At 43.2% G+C, this 18925-nt stretch overlaps 2 protein-coding genes across 10 annotated transcripts in view; both read left to right on the plus strand.

Annotated features, from left to right (window-relative positions):
- The window catches only part of KCNIP1 (potassium voltage-gated channel interacting protein 1), a 780527-nt gene extending 772384 nt beyond the window's left edge, over nt 1–8143 (plus strand). For all 9 annotated transcript variants that reach the window (XM_074960692.1, XM_074960688.1, XM_074960691.1 and 6 more), the window contains one exon: nt 3677–8143. In XM_074960692.1, coding sequence (XP_074816793.1) covers nt 3677–3724 — 48 coding nt within the window. In that variant the 3' untranslated portion in view covers nt 3725–8143. The remainder of the gene's footprint in view (nt 1–3676) is intronic.
- Nucleotides 8144–15096: 6953 nt separating this feature from the next.
- Nucleotides 15097–18925, plus strand: part of GABRP (gamma-aminobutyric acid type A receptor subunit pi) — a 74035-nt gene continuing 70206 nt past the window's right edge. Inside the window, exons 1-2 of the mRNA XM_074962122.1 lie at nt 15097–15128; nt 16507–16592. The gene's annotated coding sequence lies outside the window, so the exon portion shown is untranslated. The remainder of the gene's footprint in view (nt 15129–16506; nt 16593–18925) is intronic.

The following is an 18925-nucleotide window of genomic DNA, read 5'->3' on the forward strand; positions in this document are numbered from 1 at the left end:
ACTGGGCATACTGGTTGAATTAAACATTAAAAATAGAGTAACAACACATTGGATACAGTCCAACCAGCGTGGATTCAGCACAGGAAAATCATGTTTCACTAATTTCTCAGAATTCTTTGACTGTGTCAGAAACATGGGTGCAGAAAGAACAACCAGATAACATAATTTATTTAGACTTCCAAAAGCCTTTGAAAAGGTGTAAGAGGTGAAATATTTTCTTGGATTAAAAACTGGGTGGGAGTCAAAAAGCAAAGAGTAGGATTAAATGGTCAATTTTTATCCTGACAAAATGGTTAACAGCAGGGTACCTTCAAGATTCGTACTAGGTCCCATGTAGCTGAGTACTGAGGTAGCAAAATTTGCAGATGATACAAATTTATTTGGGTTAATCAGGACCAGAGAAGACTATGAAGAATTTTAGAGACCTAAACAGTCTAGATCAATAGCATGATGGCAGATGAAATTTAATGCTGACAGATGCAAAATAAGGCACACTGGAGGGGGAAAAAATAAACTACTCTTGTAGTTAATTTAGATATCTATAAGGTGTAACAACTCAGGAAAGGGACCTGGGTGTCAGTGAAGAAAACTCAGTTAAATCCTGTGTTCAGTGTCAACTGTGGTCAAAATCCCTAAAATGATGTTAGGATGCATAAGGAATGGGATAGAGAATAATACCAAAACTGAAGCCTTTTATATAAATCAACGTGCAGCCTCCCCTGGAATCCTGTGTGCTGTATGGGTCACCTCATCTCAAAAAGGACATTTCAGCATTGCAGAAGGTTCAGAAAAGAGCAGCAAGAATGGTCATAAGCCTGCAAAAACTCTCCATGCAGAGAGATTGAAAGGATTGGAGTTGCTTACCTTAAAAAGGGGACAAATAAGAGAGGGCACAATAAAGGTGTATAAAATAATGAGTGGTCTAGAGAAGATAGGTTGGGAGCTTCTGTTGTCCCTGACTCATAAGACATGAGCAAGGGACATTAAAATAAATTAAAAGGTGGGAAATTCAAAACCAATAAAAGGAAATGCATTTTCACACAACTTGTAATTAAATTGTGGAACTCAATGCCACAGGAAGTCATTGACACCAGGAATTTAATAAGATTCAAAAGGGGATTAGATATTTATATGGATATCAAGAATATTCAGAGTTGTTATAATCAGTGATAATAGAAATTTCGGCAGGGCTATCAAGCTTTGTACTTCAAACTTTAAACCCATCTCTAACTATTAGAGGTCTAGATGAGACGTATGGGGTAGGGAGGGAGACAGGTTATCCCAGATTATATGCCTGTTTGTGGGGGTTCTTACTCCTTCCTATGAATCATATGGTTCTATCCTCTGTTGGAGACTGGATGGACTAGATCCTGAACTAGGTGGACCTTAGGCTTGATCCAGTCTGGCAATGCGTATGTTCCTATCATAGGCTCTGTTTTTGGGAATTCGAGCAGTGGTTGCCCTAAAAACAGGGGCCCTGATTCTCCACTGAATTGTACCTGTGTAAACATTTATACCTGTGCAAAGTGAGGGCACATTGCTACCAGATCAGACTGCACAGGTGTAAATGATGGATAAAAATTGGAACAAAAATGTTTGGCATCTGCTGGACCTTTAGATGTTGGGTTTTGAAGACTGTCACCCCTTGCACACCTGATTTGGAAGTACTGTAAATGGAAAAGTGATAAGCTACCATCCTCTGGTTGGATGATACTGAATGACTGCTCTCTCCGGCTGTGCTTAGCCCAGTGAAGATGCATGCATGGATGTTTGCTGGTGAGAGATCAGATGTGGGAAACAAAGTTAGCATTTACATGGGACTAAAGGAACTGCTTGTTCTAGGCCAGATTCAATAGGAATTCTTTTCTGCGGATGCAAAGGATTGTGCTGCAGAGACCATGTGGAATTTGTATTGAGTTTCTCCCGTGTTCATTAACAGTGGGTGATTTCTCTAGGTTTTATATTGCAAAATCTGTATAGGCATGAATGATTCCATCGGTGTTTGTGACTGTGTCCGTTGCAGCAATTGCCCAACCTCAGGCATCATATCATTCAAAGAGGAAAGATGGTCTTGTGGGTAAATCACTGAACTGGGATTTGGGAGATCGGCACTGAATTCCCACCTCTGCCACAGATTCCCTGTGTGACTGTGGGCAAGTCATTTAATTGGGGTATGTCTGTTCCCCATCTGTAAAATGAGGAAGATATTTCCTTCCAGCCACCCTGTGTGAGTGTTGCCTGTTCAGATTTTAGGCCCTTTGAGGCAGGGACTGTCTTCTACTTTGTGTCTGTACAGCACCTCTCACATTGAGACCCTGATCTTGGTGTGTCTAGGCGTTACACAGCTATAACATCAGTAATTCAACTTGCATAGTGTTATAACTGTTTTTAATTTAACAGCAAAATATTATTTTCTTTTTTCAAAATATACAGCCTCTATTTGTAAATCTGGCCTAATCTGAAAGAAGAACAAATTGAGATCATGCCTTCTAAACGCAGAAGAGAGAAAATTAGAGACCTCTGCTTTATCATGCAATTCAACTGAAGACTAAATATATGTCACATTACCATTGACTAGTAAAACCTGTTTCCCTTGTCTAAACATTGATAATATCTGATAGTATAATAGTATTAGACTTAACTGTGGTAGGGTGCAGGGGCTCTTCCTTGGTCCATGGAGAACAAGGGATCAACCTCAGTTCAGCTCCTGCCTCCTTCCCCTTGCCCAGGCATTCAAGGAAAGGACTTGGGGATAAGTTGACAGAGAAAGGAGTGTTTTTGAGAAGCAAAAATTCCTCTGTTGCTGAAGAGGGGAAAGAGGGAAGGGGTTGAGTCTGCTCTGCTACCTCCTCACAGACCTTTCCCTGGGTCGTTGATAAATGGCTGCCAACCAAGGCTAAGATCACTGGTATCTTGCACTGCAGCTCAGCTAGTTCACAATGCATCATAGATCAGACCAAAGTCACGGATTTAAAGAGACAGGTGGGTGGAAATATAAAGCTCTATCATTTGACTCAGCTTTGGGCATATCAAACATCAAGCTCTATAGTAAATTTGCCTCATGAGAAACTTTTTAAATCAGTTTTTGCCCAGGTATAACCCTAATTTTGTCATTTGGATTCAGGAGGTGGAAATCAATGGCATTTGAGATTTCATGTATTTCAATTAGAAAGTAGCTGCATTTTAGTGGTGGATCAAGTAAACCCTGGGTACGGTTTGCACATCAGTTTAAGGCCTATGACTTCAATTGGACAGTTCAGGTGTGTAAAGTTAAGCACACATGTAAGTGTTCAAAGTCAATGGAGCTCCATGCAGGCTGCAAAGTCTGCCCACACGGAGCTAAGAACAGGCCCCACTTCAGTAAAGGACTGAAACATGTGCTTCAGTCTCTCGTTATTCAGCAAAGAATTTAAACCTGTGTTTAACTTCAAGCATATGCATAAGTCGTACAGAGACACACTGCATGCTGCCTAATGAGCCCAAGTGCTGTGCTGAATCCAGGTCTAAGCTTGTAAACATTGAATCAGGCTCACCTAGGATGCTACAAAAATGTAGCCACCACATCCTGCAGCAATAAATATTTGGTACTGGCTGTGCTGCAAAGTGCCATAGAAAGCTTTAAGAACACAGCTTTTCAATACCGCTCTTAAGTGTATGTTTTTCTCATTGCTTCCAGGATGACAATATTATGAGGTCATTACAGCTCTTTGAGAATGTGATGTAACAGCATCTGGAATGCAGCATAGGAACCAGAGACTTTGTATGTAATGAAAACCTTCTTTCTGGATGAAGGCTTTTTACAACTCTGCTATGTTGCGTGAACAAGGATTGTGTAAGGCATCTCCAACCGAGCTTCGTTTCCGAATGCAACAAACTCCCATCTCTCCTCCCCAAGAGATACTGACTGGAAGTTATTTCATTTTGGAAGCATGCTAATATTTTAATAAAACCTGATGAGTGAGACCTGCTGCTTAAAGTTAATGAATAATATACAACCTTCTGTTTGCTAGTCACAAGTTCTGCTGCTTTTAATCTATCAAACTTGATTACATCTGGTAGCACCATATCAAGAGCTTGCTAAGCCATTTATTGTGAGTGGAAGCTCAGTCCATTCCATCATAGAACAACATGTTTTATAAATGTCCTCTTTATTTTGCTTTGGCAGAAACCTAATCTACCAGGACATCTCTGTTTAGATTTTGAAAACTAACACCAGATTTATTTACTATATTAAATGGAGGGTCCAATTCATTTAAAAACCATATATCCCACTTTACTCAACATTCCTGATTTTTCTCTTATGTAAACTGGTGTTACTCCATTGAATTTCATGGAGTTGCTTCTAATATACACCAGCCAGAGGAGCATCAAGCCGATATACATTAGAGGAGAAGAATATACTTTTCCATATACAATTTCTACATTACAGAATGAATCCCATTGAGTAACATTGAGTTCCTGTGTGACAAGATGATTTTAACAGGCTGGAACTGTGGGGGGCATGCTTTTACCATTAAATGCCCACCAGTTTTCCCAGCCACAAAGTGGGCCTCTAGTATACAGTATGCATCTCCCACCTGAACAGCTACAATGGACCATGGTCCTTTCTGTATGGTTTGGAACACCCTTAATAAAGACATCATTTGTAGTTTTACATTGTTTTAAAGCAAGGTATTTCCCAATGTTTGGATTTATTTGAACTTTTAAATTTTTCTTCTGAGACCCCTCTTGGCTGCGAGAGTAAGGGAATATGTTTGGCCAAATGTAGAGAGGCAAATTAGATCTTAGTACTCAACAGTCCAGAATAAGGCCCTGATCAAGTAACTGTCTCCACACAGGTTCACAGAGGGCACTGGGAAGGCTGATTGCACTTGTACAGCAGAAAGCAGTTGTGACAGGCAGGCAGCTAAAGGCAGAGGAACCAAGAAGGAAAAAGAGAACAACCTAACATAGTCCAGGATTGCCATACGCCTACCATATAGGAAACACCTATATTTTTATTAGAGACTATATTACAAATATACCGTCAGCACTGAAATTATATTTTAAATATTAGGTAAGTGGAAACTTTTCCATATATTTTGCATATTATAAATCACTTGTTTCTATAGCCCTATATTTTATAAAACCTATTGATCCACAGACATATTGCTGATGTAGACATAGATCTGATTGATACCTGTGCGATGCTGTGCTTGCACCACCACTGAGGATGCTCCTGTAACACGTCCTGGCACAGGCTTACACAGGCGTTGGGCTTGACTCATGTGAGTAGCCCCACTGAAGTCAGCAGTGCTATTCAAGTGAGGAAAGTTTTAGTGCAGGCAGGACTGGAGCCTTACTCTGCTTTTCTGGCTACCTCACACCAAACACCACCAATGAGTTTGTTCCTACAAAAGATGTAGGACATGGCAACTCCCACCAGTGTGCTGTGCCTTGCAAAGGGGTGAGATGCTGTGAGGGTAGCACAGTCCAGTTGTACTATGTCTCCTCCATCTAGCTATTATCTTGATGAATAAGTATGTAGTAAATCAAAGGTGGAATAAATCAGAAATTGTATCCTATTGCCTCTTCATTTTTCTTGCAATCCCACCTTAGGTACAGAAGCTTAGATTTAATACAAGCAGGGCCGGCCCACAACATTTTGGCACCTGAGGCAGAGAGCTCAAATGACACCCCCATACCCCCTTGCTTGGGCCAAAACTTTGAAACTCTGCGTCCTAGTGGCGCCCCCCCACACACACAGTCTGGCACCTGAGGCGGCCGCCTCAGTTCGCCTCATGGTAAGGCCAGCTCTGAATACAAGGCCAATTTATTTACACATAGTGCAACTACAAGTTTTCAATCTGAATTATTAATTTCATTTTAAGAGAAAACAAATCAAATAAAAAAAGGAAAAAAGTGACTTAAAGTGACAGGCATTGTGTATTTTCTGTAACATGCTGTATCAACTCTGCTCACAAAATGGCAGTTGCAGCCTGTGGACTCCTAGAAATGTAAAGGTGTAGTACACAAAATATGATTACTAGAGAGACAAGGTGGGTGAGGTAATATCTTTTATTGGACCAACTTCTGTTGGTGAGAGAGACAAGCTTACACAGAGCTCTCCTTTATTTCAGCCTCACTCACCTTGTCTCTAATATTCTGGGACCAACGCAGCTACAACAAACTGCATACAAAAATACGATTATTTATGAAAGTTGTCAGTTACATACACCCAAAGTGTTTGTGTTTGTGTGAGGAATGGGAGATGTCACAAGGGCCACAGACTGGGGAAAAAGTCTAAATCAAGCCAGCTCACAAAGAGGGGGTGCATTTTAGGCACTGTCTTATCATAATCTTAGACCAGTAGCTTTGATAACCACCCACTGTTTTCAGACCACTATAAGCACAGTACCTGAGGCCACACCCCAATACCTAAGGCCAAATTAATTTCTTGGGTAACACTATTGACTTCAGTAGAATTACATCAGTGATGAGTTCGGCCCCTGATGTTTTTCTTGGTATAAACTTTCAGAACTGCTGTATTGATAATGCAGGTTACCTTCTTGTTAGCTGGAGACAAAACTGTAGTGAGTTAGTTTGTTAATCCATGTACGGAGTCACTGCTGTACTAGGGTGCACTATTGTCCAGACTGTTCTAATGTTTTTAAGTACCTTCTGCTGAGTTTGGCCTCCATTCAGCAACACACACAACCTTAAGCACATGACAGGTCCCATTGGCTTCCACTGGGATTGCATGTTGCTGAATTAGGGCCTGAGTTAGTGGCAATGCTGCCTTAGCTTCTCTTTTTGGGAGCCAAAGGCCCTGGTTCTGTTACTGCCATTAACCATGGATTCTGTATGTGTAGGGTGGCCACAGAACATCATGGCCCTAATTGTGCTCCTGCTGAAGTCAACGGTAAAACTCACTTTGATTTTAGTGGTGCAGGATTGGGCCCTATGACAGCATGATAGTGTTTCCACCCTGGGTTAATACTTCAGTTCCAATTACTGTTACTGATACCTAAAATAGCAGGATTAGCACATCTGACAGCTGTATCTTCACGTATACTGTAGAAAGTATCAGAAGTCATTCCCCCTTACTGAACAGTTCTAGTTGTAAATTCAAATGGTGACAGAGTAACTTTCTTTAAGAACCCATGTATTGTCCATTGTATCTTGTATCTCATCCCACAATTTATCTGGCAATGTCTCATCCATAGGCTGGTATGCATCGATGCACAGTAAGCCTTCTCTTTATGAACTGTGTGCAAAGCACGCATGGATGAAAAAGAGCCAGTAACTGTGAGAGACTTTTATTCCGCTTGGAAATGTCTTTTGGTTTTAAATTCTCTATCAATGTTAGTTTGTAAACTTGCAAACCCTCCCATGATTCATAAATGGGGTCTGCAGTATTTATGGCAAATACTTACTACTACAGCTTATTAAATAAAACATACTGTGACAGTCTGATCTCATCCCATCATGAAACTTACTACCAGTATTTGGAAGGCAGTTATTGTGCTGGCTTCTCAGCTGCAGTTAGAATATCCATCAGTGCTATCAGCTGTACACGTTTTCTCAAAATTGTGAATGTTTAAATAATGGCCAGATGATTTGTCTGACTGAATTCATTAGTTAATCTACATAACCATGCCAGCAGTTTTAAAGCACATAACATGCATATTAGGCAACAAATCTATTGAAAATAAGAATGTCAATAATGATGCAACAAATGTAATGTGTCTGCTACTTTTGATGTTAGTTTTCCTGTTACTTTGAAAGCATTGCAATGTTGTGAGTAATCATGAATAATGTGACCCATGATGATACTGATATCATATGAGAAATGGCAACGTTCAGATGCTCTAGGCCGAATATTGGCATCCCTGGATTGTGACACATGCTGAACAACAAACCACCATTGTGTCAGCCTAAGAACTCTGTCGATGTGCGTGCAGCAGTGTAACTTTTTTCTTCATCGTGGAAGGACCATGATGGACTTAAGGAAGTTTGGGCAAATAATATAAATTGTGCTAACTGAAGCCATTTTACCGGAGCAGCAATGCATTGCTTCACAAATGCTATTATCCAATGGCAATTTGTATGATATTTTGTTGAACAGTTTTAAAGATTTTGAGTTTAATAATAAAAATAAAAGATGTACAGAAGAGAGTCTTTTTTGTAGCCTGGGGGTGCTCAGGTCTTGAAGGGACACTGTCGGGTTAAAAATCCTGGACCAGATTTTTTTTAAAGACGGGCCCCTGTTCCAAACACACATACCTGTGTATGTGCCAAGTGGTATTGCTGAACCAGCACTGTGAGCATAACATTTGCCTACACATGGGTTATGTGCATGTCTAACTTAGGGATGAATCAGTGTATGGGTGCAGGGGCATGCAGCTAACTCTGAAATTCTTCTCCCCAAATATAGATACTAATCAATGCCTTCACCTGTATCATTCATAATACCTTGGGTTAGTGAAACTGTAAGGCTTATTTCTTGTGACTATTTTGGCTGTTTTCATTGAAATAATGTCAAGAAAATATCTAAGCAATCTATTTCTTGGGCTAAAAAGAAGACCTATCCATGTCCCTTTAGCCACAGTCTAAATAGCTATTCTGACACTTAGATAAATGCAGACGACATTTTGCATTATACATATTTGCTAAGCTACATATTGTAGGGCCTGAAATATATACAGACATGTAAAGAAGAAAGGGTTCTCTTCCATACATGCAGAAGTTAGCTGTGTGAAATAGGCTATTGGTCTGATGCCACTTCCAAACGGATCGGTGGCTACACTACCTTGATTGGCACCCTCCTTTGGCCAATTCTCAGCAGACTAGGCAGCCATTGGGTGGACATGAAGAATGCAGTACTCTCTTGTCTGCAATAGGCGGGGTGAGGTACGTTGGCCTGTCACTGTGGAGAAATTTGCACTTATGCTGCCTGCCTTCTACCCGTTCTTGGGTTTAAAAGGGTTTGGGGCTAATCCAGCACTTTTCATTAGCATTGAAGTAACTTTTACCAGGAGGCTGCCTGTAGGAATGACAAGGCACAGTGGAGTTTCCACCATACAGTCACATGCCCATGCTCTTTTTCTCATTTTATTCCTCAGCCCCTCCAACTCAGACCAGAAGATCAGGCTCATTCTGCTGTTTAACTGCCCCTCCCTGTAGCCAAACTAAAACCACATGTTTCCATACACCTCTGCAAAGCATGTTCCCAAGAACTTCTGTATGAAATTGGTGCTGCTGCAAAAGGAGCAATAGCTAGAAGCTGAGGCAGATTTGGTCACGGCAGCAGATGTGAGCAGTTAGCCTTGGAATAAACAGTGGCTTTGCTTAAGTGAGAGACTGGCTTAGCAGTCCATTCTCATATAGTGCAGTCACACTGAAATCAAAGGGGAGGGGTTTGTATAACAGGAGCAGGCCCAGCCAGGATTGCTGTACACACAATTCCACTTCAAGAAGCAAACAAAAATCATCACCTGCCCTTGTGATCTGTATCTGTATGTGTAATTCGCAGAGTAGTCTACAATACATTCATCCCCAGACAATGAGTCTGGCAAGGAAAGTGAGAATTAGGCACAGATAGCGAAAAAGAGCAATTGCATCTATATAGACAATCAAATCAAACGTGTTAGTCTGTCTTCAGTAGCTGCGGGAAAAGCATTGTGCAAGACCGTGAAGGAGCCAGGCTGTCCTTGCCAGATGGGTGCAGCCTGGAAGTATGTGGCCTACTTCTTCTAACTGGCCACAACAGCAAAGGAGGAATTACCAAAGCCCCACTTACAGTCATTAGCAGCAGAGCCGATCGCCCCAAATCAGCAGTAATTGAAACTTACCCAAAGGTGGTGGGAAGGCCAAAGCCAGGGGGCTGGATTGCTGGATGTGTCATGAGATAGGCCTGGGTGCTGTTGGAAGCTTGTTGACACCCACTACACCACCTGGAGTTGAGATTGAGGTTCTGCCTGGGAACTGTCCAACGAGCGTACCTTCGTGCTAAAATGGTGGCTCTGTAGATTAGGCACTACTAGAAGGGGGAACTTGAGCTGGGCTGTGAGCTAGTAGGTACAAACAGAGTCTGAGCTCCTAATTCAGCTTCTACCATTGATGCACTCTGGTAGAAATCCTTGGGCTACATCTGGCCAAAGATCAGACAACCCATGTGCAGGGCTATTTAATCATTGCGCTAAGGGTTTATATGGGGCATCAGTGGTGTGGTTTCACCCTCTGGTACATGAGGCAATTTACTTTACCTTTCTGTACCTCCGATTGCCCTGCTGTGAAATGGGGAAGATAGTGGCAGACACGCAGGGATGGGGGTGAGAGGCTGAGTTTCTTTACAAAGTGCAGCTGTTACAAAGTGTTATATTAGTAATGATTACATGTGTTGTTGAGGCAAGCATAATAGCTGGAATCTCTACAAAAAATAGAGGATATGTTCTCCCTTTGCTCTCCATATTCAGCAACCAGACCAATCAGAGCCAGAGATAATTCCAGTCAGGAGCCATAGGCCCTAATTCTTCCCTGCATCAGCCGTAGGGCCAGTGTAGGCAGAGCAGGGAATTGACTTGCTGCCAGAGTGCTGGAACAATTTTTATAGTGGGGGTGCTGAGAGCCATTGAACCAAACTGTGAAGCCTGTCTATAATGGAAACCACTTCAAGCCAGGGGGTGAGGCAGCATCGTCTAGTTCCAGCACCTGTGCTTGCAGCTGCCTGATTCTGGAGATGCTGAGGATCAATCCATCATGCAGCATATGTAAGGGCAGCCTGAAGTTGCCCCCCAGCTGAAATAGCTGTAACTGGAGAAAAGAGTCCATGGAGCAACTAACATGGGTGCCTGAGTGCAACTGAGCACTCACAACCCCCATCAGCAAGGGTGACACTGTGATCTTGCTCTTTATGAAGATAACACTGTCCCCTGGAGACCACTGTTATCTTAAATTAACTTATTTCCTCAATTTTAGTCTTTTACCAGTTTCAGTCAGTATCTTATGAGCCTGGTTCTGCACCATTCAGCTTCTTTGCACCACTCTGATGTTGCAAAGCAAAACTAAATCCAGTGGAGCCAGACACATCCTGCCTGGGACGATCCTTGTGTGAACATCATAGGGTTAACTTAGAGACACTAACTAGACTCCTAGGTGACTCAATGACTACGGACAAAGATTTTCAATGGTTCCAACCTGGATTGCTAGTGGAAAGAAAAATGACTCCTTGATATAAATGTTATTAAAAATAATATCAATAAATCCTATCCCTAAAACAAAAACCACTGTAAGCAGAGTCTGAATGAGCTCTCCCTTGACATCTAGTGGTCAGCTGTGGAAAAAGACTTCAGAAGCTAATTCCGGCTGCATGGACACACCCACGCTGCCTACGTGCTCAGCATGATGGGATTGCTTGCCCAAATGATCACTTTCAGCTGGTGTTGGATACTCAGTCTCCTTTGTTATTGGGGCAGAACTATGTGACACTCTCTACCTCAGGGGAACACCCAGCGCTCCCATGTTCATCCTTGTAAAATGATTGTGTAGTATCCAATACAAAATTTGTCATGTTGGGTGTCTTTGGAATGCTCATGATACACACATAACATTGTTGTTATAGTGATATTATAGTAATTGTTACAGTAATGTTATAATTTCATGTATATAGTTATGAAAATGTGTCCTCATGGCTTAAAATAAGCCCAGACAAAAACTCTCCAAGAGCAGAGAGGCACTTCACACCTCATCAGGGCAGATATGGGACAAAACCAGCCCAGCCTCACAGGAACAAAGAACGCTGGCCTAGACAGCAACAAAGGATTTCTTAGACTCTCAGTGAGTCACTCCCCACATCATTTGGTCAGTTTGGGACTGCGATGAGGTAATGCTCACCTGACTCTGAAGCAGGGTGGTGCGGGAGGACAAAGCCAAGAGGGAAGAAAGGGAGAGACATTTGCCATGCTCGTCCTCTCTCTTCCACCTACATCTACAGACACCACACCAAGTGACTGAAGCTCTGATCAAAAGCGAGAGCCTGGCTGAAGAGCAACCAGACAGCCTGTGGTGAGAAGCATCTAAGTTTGAAAGGGCGTTGAAAGTGTTAAGATCAGCTCAGAATGCGTTTTGCTTTTATTTCATTTGACCAAATCTGACTTGTTATGCTTTGACTTATAATCACTTAAAAATCTATCTTTATAGTTAATAAATCTGTTTGTTTATTCTACCTAAAGCAGTGTGTTTGGTTTGACGTGTGTCAGAAACTCCCCTTGGGAGAACAAGCTTTGTCAATTTAACAAAGTAATTGATATGTACTAACTCATATAAGCTTTCAGTGTCCAGCGGGCATAACTGGGCACTGCAAGATGAAGGTTCCTAGGGTTGTATCTGGGACCGGAGATATTGCCTAGTGTCATTCGGTTACAAAAATCCGAGGAGCAGCTTATACGCCAGAGGCTGTGCGTGAACAGCCCAGGAGTGGGGGTTCTCACAGCAAGGCAGGGTAAGTATGGCTCCCAGAGTCAAGGATTGGAGTGACCTAGCAGATCACCGGTCCAGATAACACCCAAGGGGAACGTCACAGAGTAATAAAGGGTTGTTATCCTTCTTGTGTGAACCATGGGCAGCAGAACTGTACCTGGGATATCCCAATGGAGGGACTCCCCCTTAACTGAATGGCACTCGCTAGGCAGGGGACATGGGTTCCAAAGCCCAATGAGTTGTAAGAGGGTGGGGATAGGGATCTGTACCTGGTGGTGTGGGCCCTGTTTAAGGGTCCTAGGCACCATTTATAGATTCATTGATTCATAGATATTAAGGTCAGAAGGGACCATTATGATCATCTAGTCTGACCTCCTGCACAATGCAGGCCACCGAATCTCACCCACCTACTCCTGCAATAAACCTCTCACCTATGTCTGAGCTATTGAAGTCCTCAAATCATGGTTTAAAGACTTCAAGGTGCAGAGAATCTTCCAGCAAGTGACCCGTGCCCCATGCTGCAGCGGAAGGCGAAAAACCCCCAGGGCCTCTTCCAATCTGCTCTGGAGGAAAATTCCTTCCCAACCCCAAATATGGTGATCAGCTGAACCTTGAGCATGTGGGCAAGATTCACCAGCCAGATACCCTTTCTCTCTCCATGGTATAATAAAAGAGCTGATTTAGATTCAATTGAGAGTCTTGTTACATGCTGAAGAGCTGAAATCACTGATACCTAGGTCTAAGTATTAGACCTACTTTGGGACAGTGTCTCTAGTGCAAGAGACTTCCCAGTGTGCACCAGCAGTGAGGATCCCCTACTAACAGCTGAAATCACTGTGAGCTGAAATCACAGAGAGTTGTGTTAAGTGGGGGTGGGGCTGAAGACATTTTGGTGTGTGGCCAGCCGGGCGGCTGGTAGAGAGGTGCGGCAAGCGTCCAGCAGGGCAGCTGGCAGAGAAGCGTGGCAAGCGGCCATCAGGGTGGCTGGTGGAGAAAGCCAGAGCAGAGCCCTGCAGAGCAGCGTGCCAATCAGCCATTGGGGCAAGGAGCGAGTGCCCGAGCAGCAGAGTGTGGAAGGTGCCTCCATCCCCGCCCCCACACAGAGGATGGGAGGTGAACTCTGCAGAGCCTCTGAACTCTGGGGCTGCACTGGCCAAGGACAGCAACTGTGAGTGGGGTGCAGAGAAGGGATGGGCACGTTAAAGGGACTTTTGGGTTGCTGGAAAGGGGGACTTGGGGGGGGTCTTTTGCTCATGGTTTGTTTTTATGAACCCTAGTTGCGGTGTTTTCCCAAATTAATGCTGAGTTACTTCCCTCCTTTTATTAAAAGGTTTTGCTACACTCAGACTCTATGCTTGCGAGAGAGGAAGTATTGCCTCTTCAAGGTGCCCAGGGGGTGGTGTATAATTGTCCCAGGTCACTGAGTGGGGGCTGCAGCCGGTTTTGTGTTGTATTGTTGAAAAGGAACCCCTAGATACTGAACCCCACGCTTGTTGCTGCTGGTTCCACCTGGCAGAAGGGTTACACCATCTAAAACTCTTCTTTAACTGAGGGTTAAACTATAATCAAATTGAGGTCAAAGTCATGTCAAATAAACAAATTAGCAGCAATACTGCAGTTAAGGGCTTGTTTACATGAGGGGTTAAACCAAATTAAGTCAAGTTAAATTGATTTGAAAACACTTGCATACACACAATGCATTCATTATGGCACACGGACTCCATATTTATAGCAAACTCGGGAATCCTCATTCCAGAAAGCCAGGATCTTCTCAGAACCCTGATGCTGGCCAGGTAGAAAGCAAGCTCAATTCCTGCTGTGCAGCAAATGAGCCCAATTCCCCACAAGAAAACCAGGCTGGGATTGTGAAGGCAGATCCTCTTGAGAAACTCTCAGTAGGTAAGTCTGTCCTTACAATTTAAAGTCATCAATTCAGGCAAAGCATGAGATTAACAGAGAAAATCCTTATAAATCCTAAAACAGGAAGTTCAAGGATGTAGCTGCTTGTTTAGTTACAAACCACCAGTGGAGAATTTTTATCCATGGCAGTGGCATCAACTCTTAGGTGGGTAAATATTGTAGGATTGATACCAAATTATTATTTATATCTAGATCACAGTCTCAATGGCATTGGAGGTTTCCTACTTATATTTCATTCAGTGGTGGCCAATCTGTTTCCTTCCCTTGTCACCTCCCACACAGAGACAAATATAACTAAAAGAACGACAAGTACCTATGGCAGCTTAGAGACTAACAAATTTATTTGAGCAAAAGCTTTCGTGGGCTAAAGCCCAGTCATTCCATTTGAACCAGAAATAATTATAAGTTTATACCAAGGCTATATTCTCATATATGTTAATTCTCTCACACTTGGACAATATGGAGCAAACATAATCTCTCCTACATCACCCTCTCCCATCTATCAGTGCAGGGGGCATGGTTGTGGGAGTCCCTGACTGTCAGAATGGCCCCATGGGACTGTTGCTTTCTAATGTAAATTATAGTCTAGATACTACTCTAATTTATGCCGTGGACCAGCCCAGCTGCCAGGATGCTCCATGACCAGGATAAAGGTGTCCAAAAGCTTCTTTTGCCTTCCACCCTCATAGCTGTGCTGACTACTCCTTGGCTGAAGCACTGAAGATCTGTCCCTGGATTACTGGATTCTGGTGAGTTTCTGAGATTTTTTTTTTTTACCAGCACCAGCCTTTGGATAATTCTTCCAAGGAACAGGGAACTTGTTTGCAATAAATTCAGCCTTGCTTGACCATCATGAGTAAAATCATTTGACTCTGACTAAATCTTTATTGGCTGCACGTTCTGCTTAGAAGGGTCAGTGAAAATGAGCTAGGATAACTAGATTCATAGGCTAGAAGAGACCACCATGATCATCTAGTCTGACCTTTTCCAAAACACAGTTCAAAGAACATGTGACAAAGTGGAGGGTTTTCTTGATTTGTCTTTGTTGTTTCCAATGGTTTGCATGCAGAGGGGGTGGGACTCAGTTTCCCTGGGTGTTACTGGTTTAACGAGGTGATGGGAGAGGGAGTTTGTTGTTACAGAGGACAGGCAATGGAACGTGGGACCCCAGCCAATGGCCTGGAGAATGGATACCTCAGCAACTGGTGACCTGGTGACCGGGAGGCCCAGCTCAGGAGTCACAGACGGTTCTGGCCAGTGGGAGGACAATGGGCTGGGAAGAGAGGATCCTGGTGACCTGACCCGCCAGTTCCAGCCAGAGTGGGCCAGAGGATGGAAGAGAGGAGAGGAGGCCCAGGAAACCCTTTTACCAGGATAGAAAACAATGGACAGAGGCAAGACTTAGTGGAGGTGATATCAGATGCCCAGCTGGGAAGCAGTGGGCCTTGGGACTAGAGAGAGAAAGCAGGCAGAGCCCATCTGGATGCAGGGGAGACTTGGATGTGCTGTGCTGTACTGTGGGAGGCCAGGCCTGAGGTCCCTGAGAGTTTCCTATGCTGTGTTCAGACGCTCTATACTCCCTCCTGTTTTATGCCGGCTGAGAGTCACTCCGGTCTAGAGAACAGGGTTGCATTATTCCCTCTGGGATGGGAGGACCTGGGGGTCCAGAGCGAGTGGACTCCCTGAGGGGGCCTATGGTGAGAGATGGGCATGCTAAGGCTCAGAAAGGTGCAGTTCCAGGAGGCGGAGGGGCTTAACCCCCGAGAGAGAGTGGACCCCGAGAAGGGCTGTCACACTGAAGGGGGTTCCCCCCAGGGACCGCACAGGGCCAAGAGTAGGCACGACCTGTGAGTCCATGACAGAACCTCACCCGGTAATTTCTGCATCCAGCCCATAACTACAGCTATAGCATAGCATCTAGAAAGACATCCAGTCCTGATTCACAGACATCAAGTGATGGGTTTCAGAGTAACAGCCGTGTTAGTCTGTATTCGCAAAAAGAAAAGGAGGACTTGTGGCACCTTAGAGACTAACCAATTTATTTGAGCATGAGCTTTCGTGAGCTACAGCTCACTTCATCGGATGTATAAAGTGGAAAATACAGTGACGATGTTTTTATACACACAGACCATGAAAAAATGGGTGTTTATCACTACAAAAGGTTTTCTCTCCTCCCCCACCCCCAAGTGATGGAGAATTCACCATGTCACCAGGTAAGTTGTTCCAATAGTTAATTACGCTCACTGTTAAAAATGTGTAGCTTATTTCTCGTCTGAATTTATCTATTTGCAGCTCTTAACTATAGGTTTCAGAGTAGCAGCCGTGTTAGTCTGTATCCGCAAAAAGAACAGGAGTACTTGTGGCACCTTAGAGACTAACAAATTTAGTAGAGCATAAGCTTTTGTGGGCTATAGCTCACTTCATCGGATGCATAGAATGCGCCATCTTGATTATCACTACAAAAGCTTTTTTCTCCTGCTGATAATAGCTCAACTTAACTAATTAGCCTCTCACAGTTTGTATGGCAACTTCCAACTTATCTGTATGTATATATATATATCTTCTTACTATATGTTCCATTCTATGCATCCAATGAAGTGGGCTGTAGCCCACGAAAGCTTATGTTCTAATAAATTTGGTAGTCTCTAAGGTGCCACAAGTACTCCTGTACTCTTAACTATAAGCTCTCATTATGCCTCTTTGTGCTAGATTACTTATAGAATCCTAGAATCATAGAAGATTAGGGTTGGAAGGGACCTCAAGAGGTCATCTAGTCCAACCCCCTGCTCAAAGCAGGACCAACCCCAACTAAATCATCCCAGCCAGGGCTTTGTCAAGCCTGACCTTAAAAACCTCTAAGGATGGAGATTCCACCACCTACCTAGGTAACCCATTCCAGTGCTTCACCACCCTCCTCATGAAATAGTTTTTCCTTATATCCAACCTGGGCCTCCCCCACTGCAGCTTGAGACCATTACTCCTTGTTCTGTCATCTGCCACCACTGAGAATAGCCTAACTCCATCCTCTTTGGAACCCCCCCTTCAGGTAGTTGAAGGCTGCTGTCAAATCCCCCCTCACTCTTCTTTTCTGCAGACTAAATAAGCCCAGTTCCCTCAGCCTCTCCTCGTAAGTCATGTGCCCCAGCCCCCTAATCATTTTTGTTGCCCTCCGCTGGACTCTCTCCAATTTGTCCACATCCTTTCTGTAGTGGGGGGACCAAAGCTGGATGCAATTTTCCAGATGTGGCCTCACCAGTGCCGAATAGAGGGGACCCTGATTGAGTCATCTCTTTACTTGCTCTTGGATAAACTAAATAAATTGAGCTGCTTTAGTCTCTCACCATATTCCAAACCTCAAATCACTCTTGTACCTCTTTTCTGAACCCCCTTCTATTTTTCAATATCCTTTTAGAAATGTGGGCCCAGCACTGGACACAGTAGTTCAGTAATGGTCTCACCAGTGTCCCATTCACCTTCCTATTCCTTCTTTATATTCCCATATTTATACCTCTGAGGACACATTCTCCTGCTTAGCTACAGCATTATACTGGGCGCTCATGTTCAATTCGCTATCTGCCAAGAATCCTAAGGTCTTTTCAGAGTCACTGCTTTCCAGGATACAGTCTCCCCACAACCCCCAGTCTTATAAGTGGGATCTACATTCTATATTCCTAGATGTATGACCCTGCATTTGGCTATGTTCAAATGCGTGTTGTTCAAATGAGCCCACCTTCTCAAGCAAACCAAGTCAGTCTGTGTAACTGATTTGTCCCCATTATTTATTACTGCACTGATTTTTGTGTCATCAACAAATTTTATCAGACAGGATTGTATATTTTCTTACAGATCATTGATAAAGTTATTGAATAGCATTGGACTAAAAACAGAGTCCTGTGGGAGCCCCCCAGAAACATGCCCATTCAATGTCAATTCCCCACTTACAATTACTTTTTGTGAGCTATCAGTTAACCAGGGTTCATCCATTTAATATCGACTACATTGACTTTGTCTACTACTCATTTTTTAAAAGCAGAATGTCATGCAGGGCTAATCAAATGCCTGGCAATACAATTGTTTTTACTAACCAGACTTTTCTTCCCGTTTAAAAAAAAAAAATCATCAAGTTTGGTTGACACGTCATATGTGCCTTAAAATCATGTTGCTTGGCATTAATCATTCTACCATCTTTTAATCCTTTACTGATTTGTTCCCCATATCAACCTTTCCATGATTTTGCCCAGGACTGATCTCAGGCTAACCAACCCATAGTTTCCCAGGTCATCACGTTTATCCTACTGGCACAATATTAATTACTACTGCTAAGAGCTTCTTGTATCCTTAGTACAAAGCTCAGGCTTCCCCATAGCATCAGCTCCCCTTTAGTGAGACAAACGGGTTTGGTTTCTGTAAAATGAATTTCCTGTGGAGGGAGAAAAACATGGGAATACTAACTAATCTTGTGAACCCAGAGAACTCATATTTATATTGCTCATTCCATGTTTGTTCAAGCAGTGAATAAGAGTATGACTATATACCGGGTTATACA

The sequence above is a fragment of the Natator depressus genome, chromosome 8 (assembly GCF_965152275.1).
Source record: "Natator depressus isolate rNatDep1 chromosome 8, rNatDep2.hap1, whole genome shotgun sequence".
Lineage (NCBI taxonomy): Eukaryota > Metazoa > Chordata > Testudines > Cheloniidae > Natator > Natator depressus.